This window comes from Manihot esculenta, chromosome 6, assembly GCF_001659605.2.
Source record: "Manihot esculenta cultivar AM560-2 chromosome 6, M.esculenta_v8, whole genome shotgun sequence".
Classification (NCBI taxonomy): Eukaryota; Viridiplantae; Streptophyta; class Magnoliopsida; order Malpighiales; family Euphorbiaceae; genus Manihot; species Manihot esculenta.
Genome location: NC_035166.2, coordinates 26,320,745 through 26,337,795, shown reverse-complemented (window position 1 = coordinate 26,337,795; position 17,051 = coordinate 26,320,745). Strand labels below are relative to the sequence as shown.

General features: G+C 34.1%; 2 protein-coding genes across 6 annotated transcripts; both read right to left on the bottom strand.

The window, feature by feature from the left end:
• Positions 1–1,154: 1,154 nt before the first annotated feature.
• Positions 1,155–4,609, bottom strand: LOC110617395 (acid beta-fructofuranosidase 1, vacuolar). 2 transcript variants are annotated; one of them, XM_021760138.2, is made up of 7 exons: positions 3,972–4,605; positions 3,786–3,794; positions 2,284–3,143; positions 2,037–2,198; positions 1,743–1,960; positions 1,535–1,622; positions 1,155–1,465 (listed from the first exon to the last, which is right to left on the bottom strand). In XM_021760138.2, exons 1-7 carry the CDS (start codon positions 4,360–4,362, stop codon positions 1,274–1,276), a joined length of 1,920 nt encoding a protein of 639 aa, XP_021615830.1. In that variant the 5' UTR covers positions 4,363–4,605; the 3' UTR covers positions 1,155–1,273. The 2 variants fall into 2 exon arrangements, with proteins under 2 accessions (XP_021615830.1, XP_043813366.1); XM_043957431.1 differs by lacking the exon at positions 3,786–3,794 and having other exon boundaries at positions 3,972–4,609.
• Positions 4,610–7,053: 2,444 nt separating this feature from the next.
• Positions 7,054–12,596, bottom strand: LOC110616848 (trehalose-phosphate phosphatase A). 4 transcript variants are annotated; one of them, XM_021759348.2, is made up of 15 exons: positions 12,220–12,596; positions 12,045–12,121; positions 9,811–9,935; positions 9,661–9,725; positions 9,229–9,576; positions 8,997–9,137; positions 8,828–8,899; positions 8,591–8,716; positions 8,444–8,500; positions 8,230–8,331; positions 8,000–8,077; positions 7,818–7,887; positions 7,646–7,716; positions 7,468–7,560; positions 7,054–7,356 (listed from the first exon to the last, which is right to left on the bottom strand). In XM_021759348.2, exons 5-15 carry the CDS (start codon positions 9,517–9,519, stop codon positions 7,303–7,305), a joined length of 1,155 nt encoding a protein of 384 aa, XP_021615040.1. In that variant the 5' UTR covers positions 9,520–9,576; positions 9,661–9,725; positions 9,811–9,935; positions 12,045–12,121; positions 12,220–12,596; the 3' UTR covers positions 7,054–7,302. The 4 variants fall into 4 exon arrangements, with proteins under 4 accessions (XP_021615040.1, XP_043813138.1, XP_043813139.1 ...); XM_043957203.1 differs by having other exon boundaries at positions 9,229–9,725; positions 12,220–12,594; XM_043957204.1 differs by having other exon boundaries at positions 9,229–9,725; positions 12,335–12,594.
• Positions 12,597–17,051: the final 4,455 nt, after the last annotated feature.

Here is a 17,051-nt window from a genome sequence, read left to right as displayed (position 1 = left end):
AAAAAAAAAACACTCAATGTATTTCTCATTTTTCTTAATTTTCCGTTTAAGAAATGTTCTGGTCAAATGTATTCAGAGTTTTCTTTTTCTTAAATCCAAGTATGCGATGATTATTAAACACAGACCAAATTTCCTTGGTCAATCTGCAGAACTCGATATGAAATTCACTAAAAATAAAAATATTATGATAAATAACTGTTTAATTTGATAATAGTAAAACTGTGGCAATGTCCAGAAGTGTTGTTGTCTTATTGCTAAATGTAATAAATCGAATGAAATAGGCTTTTTCTAAAGAAGCTGTTAAATTATTTAATTGTTTTTGGTGCACATGGAACACAGCCATTTTCCATAAAACAAGCAGCAATTGGCTGCATCCTTAAGCATTGATGTTGAGGATTTGGCGAGCGGCAAAGTATTTAAATCAAGTCAAATACCAACTTAGAATCTGCTTTTCTTTAATGTAAAGCATCGGAATTGGCTAAAGCTCTTATACATCTGCTTTAACGGCTACTACTCAAGTCTATAATATATTAGTTAAGTGTATTTATTTAGTACATTGATTATGGAGTGGATTAATCGGTTGATTAGATCAAGGTTAGGGGAGAAAAAGAAAATAAATCCTTGTACAAGGACCATAAATTAAGGGTAGGCGTGCTGCTAAAGCTGCTCCACATGGTCAGTAAAATAGCTGCTGATCCATAAATCTCGAGCTTGGTAAGTTAAAGAGGTAGCAAATGAATCCTCCTCGGGGCTGAGCCAATTGCAAACATCAAAATGCTGCCCAAGTTCTTCTCAGAATCTTATATTCGGAATCTTCATGTGCCAATTTCGGCCCCCAACTCAACTTCAAAGGCCCATGTGAAAGCCATTCCTTCCACTTAAACCAAGCCATTTAGTGAAATAGGCTGCTACTGAAGCTCTCCGCGTGCTTATGAATTTAATTAAATTTGTACTTTACGTTAAAAATTTAGATACATTTAATCAACAGTTAAGGAATTGTTTGTTTTTGCATAGTGTGCAAAAGTATTTGTATCTCTGAACGGTACCCTTTACAGCGCATACGGACTTCAATAATAGCTCTCAACGGAATTTAGCAAATATAGCTTGAAAGGGCATAACAGCAAATTACATAAGTATTAGTATCCCCACGAAAATTATTTGAAAATGGACCATCTTATTGATTGGCCAAGAATTTGAATTTGTAGGCATTGTCAATCAAATGGAAAGCAAAATAGGAGGTGTTTTTGATACAACAAAGGCGTTCTAATAGTTGTCAAAGTGGAAAAGGACGGATAAAGGCAGAATTCAACTGCCAGATCTTGAGTGTGGCCTTCACATTCACGGAAGTTGCGTTGTTGAACAAGAACAACCTTGCTGCTCCATAGATTGCTTCTGTTGGATAAATACGTGATGTCATTACTGTTCTTCCGCCTTGTGCGAAACTTTCCACAATCGAATGATCAACCTGCATCAATATTTGCTAATTAACTAAACAAACTTTCAAAAGCCATTGTTGTACAAATTCATCACTTACCAGCACCCTCATGCCCAACTTTTCACCTTCGAGCACTGGAACAGTACTTCCATAAACTTGCTTAAAGACATCAGGAGCCTTTGATGATCTGCATTAATGTTCATAATTTGATTAGGATAATCTTCATATATAAACGCATTTAGCAATTGAATAAATGGGAGTTAATAATGAAAGAAGGTAATGGGAGTTAATAATGAAAGAAGGTAACCTCGTTTCATCAGCACAGAAGTAAGTTTTAAGAGTGCCGTCGGTTGAATTAACAGGACGGAAAAATACAGGTGTGAGTTCAGAAAGTGTTTGGTCTGCAATCACCAGAATACCAAATGGTCCCAAGGAGCTCCTGTCTACAGCGCCACCGCTGCAATCGTATTCTTCAACCGCTGAATCTGATATCAATTCTGTCTCAAACTCTGCAAATATGTCTAGCTGCAAACGTTGGAAAAAAGATGTGACCATTTAGCATTATTTACTGTGTAATATAATAGAACCAAGAACTAAATACCTGCGTGGCTACGCCTATGTCAAGCGGGACTACTGAGCCAGGTCCAATCAAAATCTCTTCAAAATCAGTACTGTTCAATCTCAAGCTCTCAATCTCCTCCACTGGCCATTGAAGCAAATTGGTTCCAGTCTTGTTGTCAAATAGTACAGCCCTCGGAATGGTCTGTACAGATCACCAAGAAACTGTCAGGAGTCTTCAACTTCTAATTATTTTCTTGAAGAAAAATCCGTTTATTAAAATATTGTACCTGAACAGAAGCCCACCCCTTTTCCAAGTCATCTTCTTCGGTATCGGTTTCGTTGATCCAACCCCATAGTATCCTTCTTTTCTTCTGCTGGTCATAAAATGTCTTTGAGGCGTAGTATCTTCCATAGTCCACCCGGAGCCCAATACCCACATCCTCCTTCGGGTTATCGGGTGTCCATCTATCTGTTACTGGGTCATAGGTTCCTAGTGCATAATGATCTATTTTTGTATCATCCAAACTAGCCTTCAGCACATGTTTAGTATCCGGCCCATTAGCTGATGTATCTAATCCCAGGGACCCGTTTATTGCAACCGGATAAAAGTCCACACATTCCCACATGCCCGTACCCGGAACCGCATGCAAGAAGCCTTCCAACAGCTCGTAGGTTGTAAAGTTAGTGGTTTGATACACAAGTGAAACACCGATAGTTTCATTAACTCTTGATCCAATTGTGATCCGCCATTTTCCATCGGGTCCAAGCCACCCTGTAGTCGGGTCTCTAAATTCGTCGGTTTCAATTCCTGGTGGGGGAACCAAAACTGGATTTCCCGGGTATTTGATCCAGTCAATGAGGAGAGGATCAGATAGATTAGCAGGGTATGCGAGATTTTGCACCTGCACTGAATCAATGGTATCCCCAGTGTAAAGCATCACGATTTGACCATCTGGAAGGAGCGTAGCTGATCCAGTCCACACCCCATTGATATCATACCATTGATCAGGGACCATTGCAAATGGGAGGTGAAACCAGTGGATCAAGTCCCTTGATACAGCATGTCCCCACGTGATGTTGCCCCACACAGCTGAATCAGGGTTGTATTGGTAGAATAGATGGTACCATCCCATGTGGAATAATGGACCTGCAAGCAGACAATTTTTGGCCTCGCAATATCAAAACAAACGTGCTTAGAATAACTAACCACCTTTCTCAGATTGCAACTACCCTAATCAAGTTTGGCTTAGCCAACCAACGGTCAAAAAAATAAGCGGGTAGCTAGAAGTTTTATGTCTATGCAATGGAAGATTCTTTCAGTTTCATTAATAAAACAACCAAAAAAAGGAGCTCAACGATACATTTCTTGCAGGTTTTTATCAAGTTTTCTATCCATATTTGAAGTCTGAATTTTTTTTTTTAGTATTATTAATGATTTTTTAATTAATATTCAACGGGCATATGATATGTTTTTTAGTATTATTTTAATATAGATTTCTTGCTGCTTGTGCGAGCAGTATACTTCAAACTTGTAGACAAATATGTGGCCCTAGTAGCAAGTTGGTATGCCTAGTTATCTTCAGAACAGATTGCAGGAAAGAACAGTCAAATCATCTCAAACTCTTGTCTCTTGATCGTTCAATCCTCACCCGAATGGATTACAATTTACCAATTTATAATAAGAACAAAAAGTGCAAGAGCAGAGATCAAGATCGTCATGAGCATGCATGGGATGACATAATCAACTAAATGAAGAAAATTGAATTTGAAAGTATTATGGAGATCTTACCATCAGGATCTGAAGCAGATTCCCACCCACCAAACACCAATCACCACATAACAAACACAATCGAAGAATATTCAATCAGAACAAACCAACAAAATATGAACAGGAAAAACAATATTTATATATAGCGAAAACTGCAATTAATAAGAACTAAAAGGATTTTTTTGTAATTAATTGATGGTTACCTACCATTCATCCAATTTCTCTCGGGTTGGAAGTGGTAAGCAGTTCGTTGCCAATAAAACATAGCGTTTGTCCAATTGTAGGAGACTCCATCACTGAAAAATGATGGATTAGACTTGGCTGATACGCCTTCAGCCACGCCTCTTGGCTCCCTCTTCGCAAATGACGTAGCTTTAGGCGTTGAAGGAGACGGGTTCTTGTTTGGTGTTGGTAATGGCTCTTGGCTTTGGTTAATGATTAATGTCACCAATGACAATAAGAAAATGAACGAGGCAAACGTCACAGAAAAAACTTTCAAAGGTCTCCGGAGTTTTATGGGAGGTCCGGCTGTGGAAGGCTGACCCCGCAAGGAAGTATATGGGGCATGTTCATTGTACTCCGAGGTGGGATAGTCCATGTATTTGCTGGCGGCGGCGGAGGTGGAGGTGGAGGTTGGTGTTGGAGCTTAGAGACTAAAGCGAAGAAAGCGGGGCGTAGGGATGCGTGGATATTGGTGGTTCACTGCTTCTGCAATTAATAGTTAACTTCTCTGAAGGAGAGAAACTTCAACGTAATGAGAAAAAATCGAAAATAAGAAAATTGGAGAAGCCAATGTGGCTCCTCATCTATATAGTTGGGTTCTCAAAATCGTTTCATAACTTTTTTATTATTAAATATTACTATAAATTACTCTCAGCAGATAAATATGTAGTTGTGAAGTACCTTCAAAAATAAGTTTATTTTAATTTTTGTATACATATAAAAAAAATTAATTAAAATAGGTTGAATGAAGCCTTGATTAATATTAAATTGTTTATGGGGCTGTTAGATCTTGTGTTACTGTGAAACTTAGGATTGAATGTGAGGAGAATGAATTTAAAAATGGAGGGTAGGTGTTACCTTAGCTTCCTAACTTCTAGTCAAACTCAAACTGTAATTACTTATCAAAATGGAACTTGAAAATTCAGCAAAGCAATGGAAGGAATTGAGATGAACTTGCATTAGTCAAAGGAAACATCTAGCTAGCTCCAGTCAATCAAATTAAAATGTGTTAAATTTGTATTGATTGAAATCATCTATTCAGTTCTAGACCAAAATTAAATATTAATCTTAAAAGTAATTTTTTAAAAATTACTGTTAAACTTAATCTAAACATATTGGTTCTTTTCCGTGACAATAAGATGAATATTGCAATATATATATATAAAAAAATAAAATACAAAAATAAAATTTATAGCTTAAATTATAAAAAAATAATTATTCAAATAAATTATCAATTGTTATTGATCATTTAAGATTTGACCGTTTAACGATAAATTTTAATAATTATTTTTTTTTCTTTTAGTGCAAGTCAGAAATACCTAGTTAGCTAGTTGACTATATTTTTATTCTGTTATATATATATAATAAAGCATTAGAAGCGGATATCCTAGCTGGAAGTATTAATTTAGAAAATGTGAAAGGTGACAAGCCAATTAGTCATAATTAAATTCTTAAAAATATTTAATTTCAAAGTATTCATATATTTAGGTAAAATGCTAACACAAAGAAAGAAATTAATGATTTATTGAATAAACAAAGCATCTTCATTGTTTTGGGATACTTACACTAAAGATATGGTTTAGGTATGATATAAGATGAACAAGAAACAAACGCAAATCTTTTTCAATATTGAAGGCAATGCCATGGATAGATAATAATTAATTATAACCAAACACGTAGTTTTCACTTTCAGCCCCTAAAAAGAAAGAAGTTGAGGATTGGGGACCATTTCAAAAGAGTGACCAAAATTGTACTTAATCAAAATTTCCCTAAACCTCCCCAATTACTCTCCACCTTAAATTGGCACACACATTGTTTTACTAAAAAGAGAGCTTAATCAAATTCTATATTAAAAAAAAAAAAAAGTTTTAAAGTGGCCCTGGAGAAAGGTGGCACTGTTAGGTTCACATATATATATAGCTCTGGATAAGAGGTTGTGAAGTTAGATAGTGGTCAATTCCAATTGGATCCCAGAAAGGGAAAATGGATTAAATGATTAATTGTAACTTAATGGGATTGATTATTTTAATTATATAAAATATTATGTCAATTTCATGAGAGCAAAGCATAAAATGGGGAGAGGGTTATTTAATAATATTTCAATCACGTAATAATATAATGAATGTGGAGAAGATTGAAGGAGAGTCCGCACATGTGCTTCATGTGAAAGTCACATTAAAACTGGAAAATTTAACTCTCTACAATATAATTATAATTGTGGTGAGGAATTAGGTGGGTTAATAAATACATAGATTTTAAAAGGGAACGTGAAGAAGATCACAAGATCTCAATGCCTTCTTTACGCGGCTAAAACCATCAAATCAACATCACCGCCAATGTTACAAAATGGGAGATTTCTTCTGCAATTGCAAATATTTATTAGTATTACTATTCTATATCATGTACATTTAACTATAAACTAGCTCAAAGATAGACATTTGTTTATTTATTTAAAAGAATCCTTTTTGCAAAAATTGCTTAAAACAGTTAAATCCGATTTAAGACAAAGCGATCATGCTACAAAATTTTAATAGCTGATAATAGCCGCGGCGTTTGTGAGCCATGAAAATGTAAGGCGCATAACATACTACTTTCATAAGCCAAGTCAGACTGGAAAACCTCTCGTGTTGAATGCGACTTCTAAGTAATTAGAGATATTCCCTCAAAAGATCCCCTCATCTCCGAATACATTTATAGCATAATATATAATCAAATTACCAACACTTAATTAATTAATATTCTAACATATGGAGCCCACTAATTCAAATTAACTTTATAATAACAGTGATTATTATTTTTAAATAATTGACTAATCATCGTTAATATTTTTTTTTATGAAATGTATACTTAAATTAATTAATGTAAAAGGTTGATGGAGATGATTCAATTGTAAAATGATTAGCAGATCAATTACTCCATCTGTGCTCATCCTAATGCTGATAAGCAGAGTGGACATAGTTCAAAGAAGAAAGGGATTTGGCACGAGAATAAGCCTTTTTAATATTTAAAAGAATTAAAAAAAAAAATAGAATTCTGAGTAAAAGAGAACATAAACCAGAGCGTGAACTGACCAAAAATACAACACATTGAGATATAAAGCATAGCAAAATATAAAAGATAATTGAAAAGAAATGAATTTACAATTAAGAGAAGAAGGCTTTGAACAGCAATAATAACGCAGGAGCAGGATTACCTCTGCTTCAAAACCAATGGATTGGTATATTTCCTACATAACTAATCCACCAAAAAGAAACATATAGGCTTTCTTTTATCATATATATGTCACCAAGTCACAGTATTCTCTTCTTTATAAATCTTATAGCGCACTTGATTTCTTCCACATCACCAGGGACTTTAGGAACTCCATCACCTAATCAACACAACAGCTATTTTACATTGTCATTGGAAAAAATAAGAATCTTCATAAACAAACAAAATATTCCTCTTGAAAACGCATAACGAAGCATTCATTGGTTCATACCTCTGACGGGTCCCTAAGTGAGTAAAAAGCATTGCTTTCCTTGGGCACAGATGTTACTAGAACGCCATAGCCGCAGTTCCTCTCTCTCAAAACCTGTTGCAAGTTAAATACATAGTCACATAAAGTATCACTTATAGCACCTGTCAGAGCACTCATTTTATTGTAACTCTCATTTTACCTTGAATGCATCTTCATCTGTCCGGTCATCTCCAACATAAATTGGAAGCACATCGTCACAATTGCTTAGACCTAAAACCGCATTTGTTTTTCTCTTTGTTAATACTAATACAGGGTATGAAATGAAACTTAACATTCTACAACACTTGCAAATACTGAAAGAAGTGGCTCACCAAGTGATTCAAGAAGAAACGTGACAGCTTTCCCCTTATCCCAATTGATCACAGGTCGGACCTCTAAAACCTGATTGCGTTCATAACTTGGAACAATGAGTTCTCCATGAAGGACAACTACTGTATATTTAGCACTAAACTAAAAATTCTCAAATCGTCTATAGGATGGCTCCATGAATTACCTTCCTCCCATGCGTCAATCGCAGGCGTGGATAATTTTTTATGACATCATACACACACTGTGCAACTGATTTCCAACTCTACAAATAAATGAAGCACGTAAAAATTACAACTTGAAAGCCAAACGGAAAAAATCATCTCTATTGGTAGACAAATGATGCTCAAGAATCAGTAAATTAACGGAGCGATACAAAATTTAATGCCCGGAGGGGAGGGAAGGGAGTGGCACTACCTTCTCATCTACATTACGATAATGTACAGATACACAGAACTTGTTGTTTTCAACTTTTGCTCCTTTAATGTCTTTGGTACTGTCAACAAGGGAACTATAAACCTGCTCAAGTCAATAAATCAAATTGCTAAATAAACACCCAAAAATAAACAATAATTTTTTTCCCCTTTTCAATGAATAACTCATGCTTTCAGCAATAAAGCAATGCTTATACCTCATCAATCATGGGTAAAAATTCGCTAGCTGGTTGGAACAAATTAACTTCCTTGCCCTACATTAAGAAGATATCAGATAATACTACAAACAAAAAAGTGTATGCGTGTTTAGAGAGAGAAAAAAAAATTTTTTTACACGGCTCTACCTGCTTGTCAGCAGACCGCATACAATTTGGCTGATCATCGGATACAGATTGTCTAACAGGCCCCATGATATCCATCCCATGACTACCCGCGTAATAGAGTTCTGTTAGTCCTACAAACTCATATACCTGAATAACAAAACCCACCAAGAAGATATGAAGCACGAACACTGAGACATGTGAAAATTTCATAATGAAGACGTTACAATGTGATTAAATTGTTTTAAAAGAGGCAAGTACCTTATCACGGCTCCTTCCACTAATTATTGCTGTGGGAAAACATTTTGCCACCTTCTTTACAGCAGAACGCATCTAAAAATTTACAAGACCAAAATTAATATAAATATGAGAATCAATAAAAATTAATTTCACTGCAAGTCTCTTGTCCACATCCGAAAATAATTCTTACAGCATTAGACATGAAGGCACAGTCAGGGTTGTCAACGATTGGTGAAAGAGTCCCATCGTAATCCAGAAACAATGCTATTCTCTTGCCTTTCGCAAAGTTTGCAATTTGCTCAAAAGATGTAAGGGCTGATGGATACTTAAGCTGCATGATCATAGAAGCATGCAAATGGCCACATATTAATAATATACAATTTATCAAACAAAACCTGAAGTCTACTCATTAGAAAAATTACCGTCCAGGTGCGATAGGCTACGTCGGTGTCAGCAAATGAAATCTCATTACTGAGATCTTTGGTCATTTTCTTGTGAGGAGGGGAAGAGGATTTCATAGTATCAACCCAGCTACTAGAGCGAAAATCATCTAGTACTCCAGTTTTCTTCCTAGGGATAGTTAGAAACAAATTTGACGAAAAAGCAGCTCCTGGAGTGTAAGGCAATAGACTGGAATGCACGCCCATTCTAGATTTGCTTATGGGTGCAGGATCAGTGAGCACAGGAGCAGTGTGATTGGATTTAAGGTCCATTTGATCCAGATTTATAAAGCAATTTATGATAGATGAATTTGTTACCAGCGGACAATCCTTGCAAATGTGGAGAAGTATAGAGTTTTTAATAAGAAATCTCAGGTATCTCTTTATCCAACCCTTTTATCAATGAAAAACCACCTCTTCAGAGTTTTCTTGTCACTGCTAGTTGGCGGGCAGTCCATCAAGCACGGAAGTCCTGAACACTGCTGGTCATAAAAAGTAGTCGGTAAGGATACAATGAAACTTCCGCACCAAGATAATTAAAAAGTGAACCAAATTTCAATTTACCTGGAGGTTGTCATCTCCTTCGCCACTATATATAGCTGAGATGACAGAACTATGTGAATAAATGTTCTGAGTCTAAGAAAGAAGTTTGCTTTTAAAGCTCAGATTCCTTGCAAATCTTCAACGTTCTGCAAGAATGGTCAAACAGCTAAGTAACGCCACACAAAAAAGATCCCCCAAATTTTTGAATGCCTGCCTCACCGAATGATCATTGGAAAATAAAACAATAGAGAAAAATAGGCTTTCCCAGAACGGTAAAGCAAATGACAGGAATCCCTTGGAGAATATATATGAGATTGAGCATCAATATACGAAAACTCAATGTGAGATTGACCATCAAAACCATTAATTTTATTAATTAGACAACAGATCCTGCAAGTGTAGGATAGATCTATGACATAATTAAATACAAATGAACGACTTTTAGATGTTAATGGAGTCACTAGAGGTAGAAAAGCATATTTTCCAATTACTTTGACACATCACACTCTTTGCTTTTGTTTATTTTTAAATGTTCGGTCTTAGTCTGATCTCAAGTCTCTATCAATAAATTAGTTATTGACAGAAGCAGGGAGCGAGGAAAAAGTCGTTTGGGGGGGGGGGGGGGGGAGGTGGGGGATCAAGCAGACCGAACTCGAAGCTCTGCAAACCATTTGAATGAATTAAGGCCAATGCGAAAACATCGAACAAATTGACAAGCATATCACCCCCCAAAAAATGTTAATTGTTGATGATCTAGAAGAACTTGAATTTACTTTTAAAAAAATCCAATTAAATGCCCGACACTTGTTTTGGGATAGTGGCACAATTAATTATGCACCATACGGCAAGGGTTACAATAATTTAAGTTTAAGCTACCAGAACCATTTATCTTCCCTATACTCCAACTACCAGAAACACTGAATGATGGCCCTACATGATTCTTGAAAGAAAAGAAGAAAAATAAGAAGATACAAAGTTAAAAAAGCATATAAATAAGCAGGGCTGCTGGAGGGAAAATAGCTTTAAACACATTTCATTTCTAGTGCACAAACCCATAAAACTGTAAAAACACCTAATTACCTAAAGCATACAGAAAACAGCAATAAACAAAAACACGAGCAAACCTATAGCTAAGAAACAAACAGAAAAAGAACAGTATTCAGCTTTTAAAACTGGCCCACAATGTTTATAACTGGTAGAAAAATTATGAGCAAATCGATGGTTGTATACAATAAAAAGCTATTACCACACGTAGTGGAGAGGAAGCATTAGCATATGCAACCACACATGATGGGCCTACATACAAGCATGGGAATCATCAAACATATGGACCCAACTCGCAGAAAAGATACAATAATGCTAATACTATAATTAATAATAACAAATAAATATATATGCATATGTATCGATTATTTGTTGCAATCACACATTCTAATTCGACCATCATGCAACTTCAGAAAGAATCTATAAAATCATGGATACTATGGCGCATATTTAACGTTAATGCAACTAACAAATCAGACCCAGTTATTGTAAAGCGATTTTATTTATGGTGAAAATTCTTGTTCTTCTTTTTTTCCCCTTACCATCTTCATTTAAAGGGCAAATTATATATGGTCAAGGTTAAAGATAATAATTTTGAAAAATACAAATATTGATATTATCCGTGATTGAAAAATATTTGCAGTTGCAACTTGGGGAAAAAGGAAAAAAGACATTTGACCAGACATTACCCAATATCATTATAACGCACAGTAATTGACATACGATATATTTTAAAAGGGAAATAAAAATCAAGGATAAAAACAAAACTTATATCACATCATTTCCTAATCAAATACAGCTAGGGAGAAACAGATTATAATGAATTGCTGAACCGTATCAGTTTTTGCGGTTGGGAAAAACTGAAAAAAACTGAACTAACCAATCATGTATCTATCAATCAAACTAAAAAACCTATTCCATATAACGAAAATAAAACTTCAATAAAAAAAAATCCAAAATGTGTTGAATGAACAAACATAACATGGAAATGAAAATTTTTTCCAAGCAGAAAAGCAATAAAAAAATTTTAAGCAGAAAATCATGGATTCATGCAGAAGATGACAATAACAACAGAGTACAGGAGACACGCAGAGATAAACAAAGCTATATCAAGGAGAAACTCTTTTGGGGAAAATATTAGGAAATACTGAAACCACACGGCATTACTTGCAAAACTAACATCTTCAGGTGGAAGAAAATTTTTCAAGTACCTGATCGTTTTGGAGCTGTATAATCCAAAAGGAAAATAAAAAAAGGGATCCCGAAGCAATTTTCAAAATGCAGGCACCTTTAAAACAATGCAAAAATCAGTAACGGCAATTTATCAGATGAAATAAAAGAATGACACCCTTTGGCTGCTGAGAATCAATAGATAATGAAAGTAACCTGTCAAAAACGATTCCTTCAATGCCTTTTTTTTTCTTTTTCGAGCTGTTCCCCAGCAAACAAAGGAAGGCGGGAATAGTATATCTTAAGGGAGCTGAAAAGAAAAGAAAAAAACCTAGAAATCGCAGAGAACGAGAGCGAGAATCAAGCTAAAGATCGTATATACCAAATCGATGCAAAATACGAAAAGCGAGATGGAGAAGAGAAAAGAAGGTTAGCCTAAAATAGAGCCTGGGTATTTATAGAGTTTCGATGTTGAGGAACGTGTTTAACAAGCCAACCCGGTTGTTGAATCGGGAAACACCGCAATTAAAAATTCAAGCAATAATAACCCGACGAAAATATTTTCCGTGATCATACGCGCCACTCAATGCTCGAGTAAATCCATTAAGCGCGTGGTTCAGATTTCGTTAACTTTGATTTGCTAGTAACTGAAAGAATCGGGATTCTCCTTTTCCCTTTTCTTAATTTTGTTTTGTGACTAATAAAAAACAATAAAAACTGCCAAACATGGTGGACCCTGGGGATCTTGCACTGTAACGACATGTGGCATGTATGACTTTGAGGCCAAAGCGCGTGTCGACACCTATGAGTGAGTCCAGGCTGACGTGGCCACGTTTCACGTAGGGGCCCGCTGCATAAATTCTCGCTTGAGCGGGTTGCGAAACGTGTCGTCGCTTTCAATGACTGAGTAACAGCTAGGTCATCGTCGGTGACGGTGGTTGCGATGAATTATAACCAAAGGTAATGGCCCACGTGGCAGACTTCTCAGATAGTGGGTCCGGATATTTTAAGAAATTACAGCCACAGGTGGCTCGATATGGGAAGGTGTTGCGGTTTAATGCTGAATCAAAGCCAGAGACATTATTCTACGTGGCAGAAGCTGAAACTTGATTGGACAAAACTGAAAATATAAAATATTCTAGAAACACAAAAATTAATACCGTTCACTTTTATAACATATTTTTTGAAAAAATATATAATTATAATTAAAAATAATTATTTAAAATTTTTATATAAACCCAAATATATATATATATATCTATAATAATCGTACATAATAATTTTTTAAAATAATTCAAATATATATTATAATATACTTAAATTTTAAGTATTTAGATACTTTACTGTGGATAATAAGTATAGCGATGAGGAAATCCAAAAGAGGATATTGACATTTTAATTATAAAACACGAAATTTGGAGTAAATACAAAAAGGAAGAATCCATATTTGACGATTTGATCGTTCATGGACCAATGCCCATGAAGTCAATATATGTAGTATTACTTGCAGGGAAATTTGGGTTACGGTTTATTAAATGCGGTTTCAATTTAAAAATTTGTCTACGATGGATTAGTAATGAATACTCTTATTTAAACTTATATACAAAGAAAACGAAATATATTATTTAATAATATCTTTGTGTTTTTGAATCATCATGTTATTAATTGAAATATAATAAAAATAATTTTTTATTTAACTTTAATAAATTTAAATTTAAAACTAACATAACGTTAACGTCCAAGTTTATCGGTGGACTTTTTTTTTGTAATGATTTATAGCTATGAACTTGGCAAAGTAAGGCCTTGCTATTGTGGGGTCAACCAATCCAAGCTGGCCACGTTTTATTTTGAAAAAACAAATCAAATATATTTATTATTTAATTACATATTGATTAATTTAGAATTTAGAATTTGATTAAAGCATGGACATTATGTCCGCTGCAACCGCCGGAAGCTAAAAGAAGAAACCAAAAAATGAAAGTTTCCTTGTGGAGAAAAGGAAAGCGCTAAGATTGATTTTGCTTCTCTAATCAAATATATTTCTTATTTTGTAAAAATATTTATTTTTAATTTTAAGGAAAATAGTGAAAATTAAATACTAATTATATTAATATCACCTATATAATAATTTTTTTTTTTAATTTCTCAACTTTAATGTGGCATCATAGAATTGACATGTAAATAAAAGAGTTTAACAGGCCTCTGTCCTGTGTGTGCCGTGCTGGTCCCGCCTATGCTTGGTTGGTTACCGATTCTTCTTTTTCAACGCCGTAGGTTACGTTAAATCGCATTGCTTATTATTATTTTTATTATTATTGTCATTACATTTATTTTTATCATTAATGTTTTTTTTTCTATTATTGTCATTGGCATCTTAATTAATTAAGCGTATTAATATTTTATAACTTTGACATTTTGACCATTGTAATCACAACAAAATTTTTTGTATTAGCGTATAGTTCTAAATTGCGCACAACTTCTTCAACTAACCTTCTAATATGGTATCTATTTATTTAACAAAGGCTGTTTTTTTTGTAATTGTATATGCGTAGTTTGACTTGTACGTAGTTGCTAACGTCTGCCACGAGCAGCTAATTCATAATTAATCAGAAGCAAAGTAAGGTTTTGTACCTCTAATTTAAACAATAAGAATAAGCATGTTGTTTGGTATTAAATAATAAACCAATGATCAAATTCATGCTAAATATTTGGACAATGATCAAATTTCCGAAACCCAATTATCAGATTTAGCTTCTTCTAGTTTTGATGTTTAGCAAGAAACTGAGCAGAAAACCTAGATGTTAGGGCACTGGTTTGGTGTCTGTTAATAAATGGAACACTACCTAGAATTCAACATAGGAGTTAATAGTAATAAATTGAGTGCCATTGGCAATTTTTCTTCATACAGCTGTTTTCTGCCATTGTAGGTTGAAAACACACCAAACACAATCTTCCAAAGGATTTATTTATTAAAATAAATTATACCAACAAGTTAAATTATTTAAGTGTAAAATGTAGGTTACTTTCTCAAAATGACAGTACAGAATCTAGAGTTAAAACTATAACATGAAAAGGAGCATTGATTGGAAAATACAAAGCATTGGCAGTGGCAGAGAGACAAAGATAAGTGACTGGCAATGGATGTGGTCATATTCTTCCCACGGGTTCTGATTTATGGAATAGTCAATTTCTTCATATTCAGAAGCTGCCTCTTCTGACTCCATCATACCTGTCAAATGCCTCCATTTCTTCATATTTACAACTTCTGCCCGTTTTCCCTCTGTCCCATGTCTCCACTCAGGTATACACCCAGACTGCTGCAGCTGTCTCCTAATTTGATTTTGCACAAACAAAATAAAAAGAAAATACCACAATTAGAAATGGAAATTTATATATTAGATTTTTATTATAATATTGCAGTTGACAAATAAAGGTCACATGAATTAGGTGATTAATCCAATTATTAGAATACTACATGATTAATTGATGCCTGTATCAACGTATTTGAGTTTTATTCATTCATCAATAATATCTTTGTAAAATTAATTTTAGATTTTTACAAGATTAAAATATACTTAACATTGATTTTCTTATAATTCACATCACATCAACTTTATAAATCCTAATTATCTAAAGGCTAAACTCATTAGTCACTCATTTTCAATAATTAATTAAAGAAAATTATATATGAATACCATTACCATCTAAATATGTGACGTTATTGGGACATCTCTTTCATAGGCAACCGTTTCGTGAGCTCTACTTTGGAGGTGTTTTAATTACCTAGGAGCCACTTATTGCTGTCAATCCTTCAAAAAAATAAAAATAAAAAAAACCTCTGAGCTCAATTTGTTTTCCATCGCCCTTTTCTTTTGAGAGTTCAATGGGTGGCGTTGCTTGATTGGGCGTCCGATCCGGAGCTCAGAGTCGTTCTCGTTTAACCTTGCTAGGCTAAGGTTTTCTTTCTTGGGCTTTCAGCTCTCGTTATAGGCCCAGCTTTTTCCAATATTAATTCTTGGTCTATGGATTTCTTTTTTTTAAAGCAAAACTAATGATTGTATTAATAAAATTTCACAACAAAGAGTATATTATTCCAAATAGAGACAATTATACCTGATAGATTCTTTAGTCAAAGTATGAGCAGTTAGAGTAGTATTACAACGAACCCATCTAACAGAAATATTAATTTTAAAGTCTAACAAAGATTTATAATAATTCAAAATCAAACCACTGCATAAGATAATTTGACAAAAATGCTCTTCGAGTGCCTGTTTGTATAAGATAATTTGACAAAAATACTCCTTTTTTCTTATCTCTCGAGTATAAATCATTAAAATCTCCCGAATAAAGCAACGGAAGTGAGTTTCTACGAGATAAAACTCGAATAAGATTTCAAAACTGACGTCGTTGTTATAATTCCGAAAACCCATAATAACTAGTAAGCCTCCATTGAACATTACCTTCCGAAACAATTGAATCAATAAAATTTGAATAAAAATCAACCAGAGAAACAGATCCATGACTCTTTTACATTAGCGAAAAACCTCATCCCAATTCTTATCTATTAACTGAGAAACAATCATCAAAATGTTAAAAATTACAAAAAAATTTCATACGAGAACTGAGAGTTTTTATTTCCATAAAAAATAAAATGTTTGGCTTGTAATTAGAAACTAAATCCTTCAATGCAATAACTGTCTGAAAATTACCGCCATAAATCTGTCAAAAAAAATCTGTATATTTTAAAAATTATTTTAAAAATTAATTGAATTATAACGATCAGAATATCTTTAAAGCTCTTAACAGGGATAAAAATATCTTATTATTCATCAATAGTCAATTAACGCAGATCATTTTTCATAGAAAATAAAAAGAAAAAATTACGTTTAAAAATGCGAAAAATCGAGTTATAAAAAACCACATAAGGAACTGTCCATGAACCTTATAATCCTCCTTTTAGTAATAAATAATATCTTAAAAAACGCAAGCGGCTTGTGCCTTGAAAAGGAGTGTTTTTTTCTTGCCCCCCAAGCATATTCATGTCGTGT

Coding starts and splice junctions, on each gene's coding strand:
- LOC110617395 (XM_021760138.2), bottom strand. CDS start 4,362: ATGGACTATCCCACCTCGGAGTACAATGAACATGCCCCATATACTTCC. Junction 1,623..1,742: donor TTCTGTGCTGATGAAACGAG/GTTACCTTCTTT, acceptor ACATTAATGCAG/ATCATCAAAGGCTCCTGATG. Junction 1,466..1,534: donor AGTTGGGCATGAGGGTGCTG/GTAAGTGATGAA, acceptor ATATTGATGCAG/GTTGATCATTCGATTGTGGA.
- LOC110616848 (XM_021759348.2), bottom strand. CDS start 9,519: ATGGACCTTAAATCCAATCACACTGCTCCTGTGCTCACTGATCCTGCA. Junction 9,138..9,228: donor TAGCCTATCGCACCTGGACG/GTAATTTTTCTA, acceptor ATGATCATGCAG/CTTAAGTATCCATCAGCCCT. Junction 8,501..8,590: donor TGCGGTCTGCTGACAAGCAG/GTAGAGCCGTGT, acceptor TTCTTAATGTAG/GGCAAGGAAGTTAATTTGTT.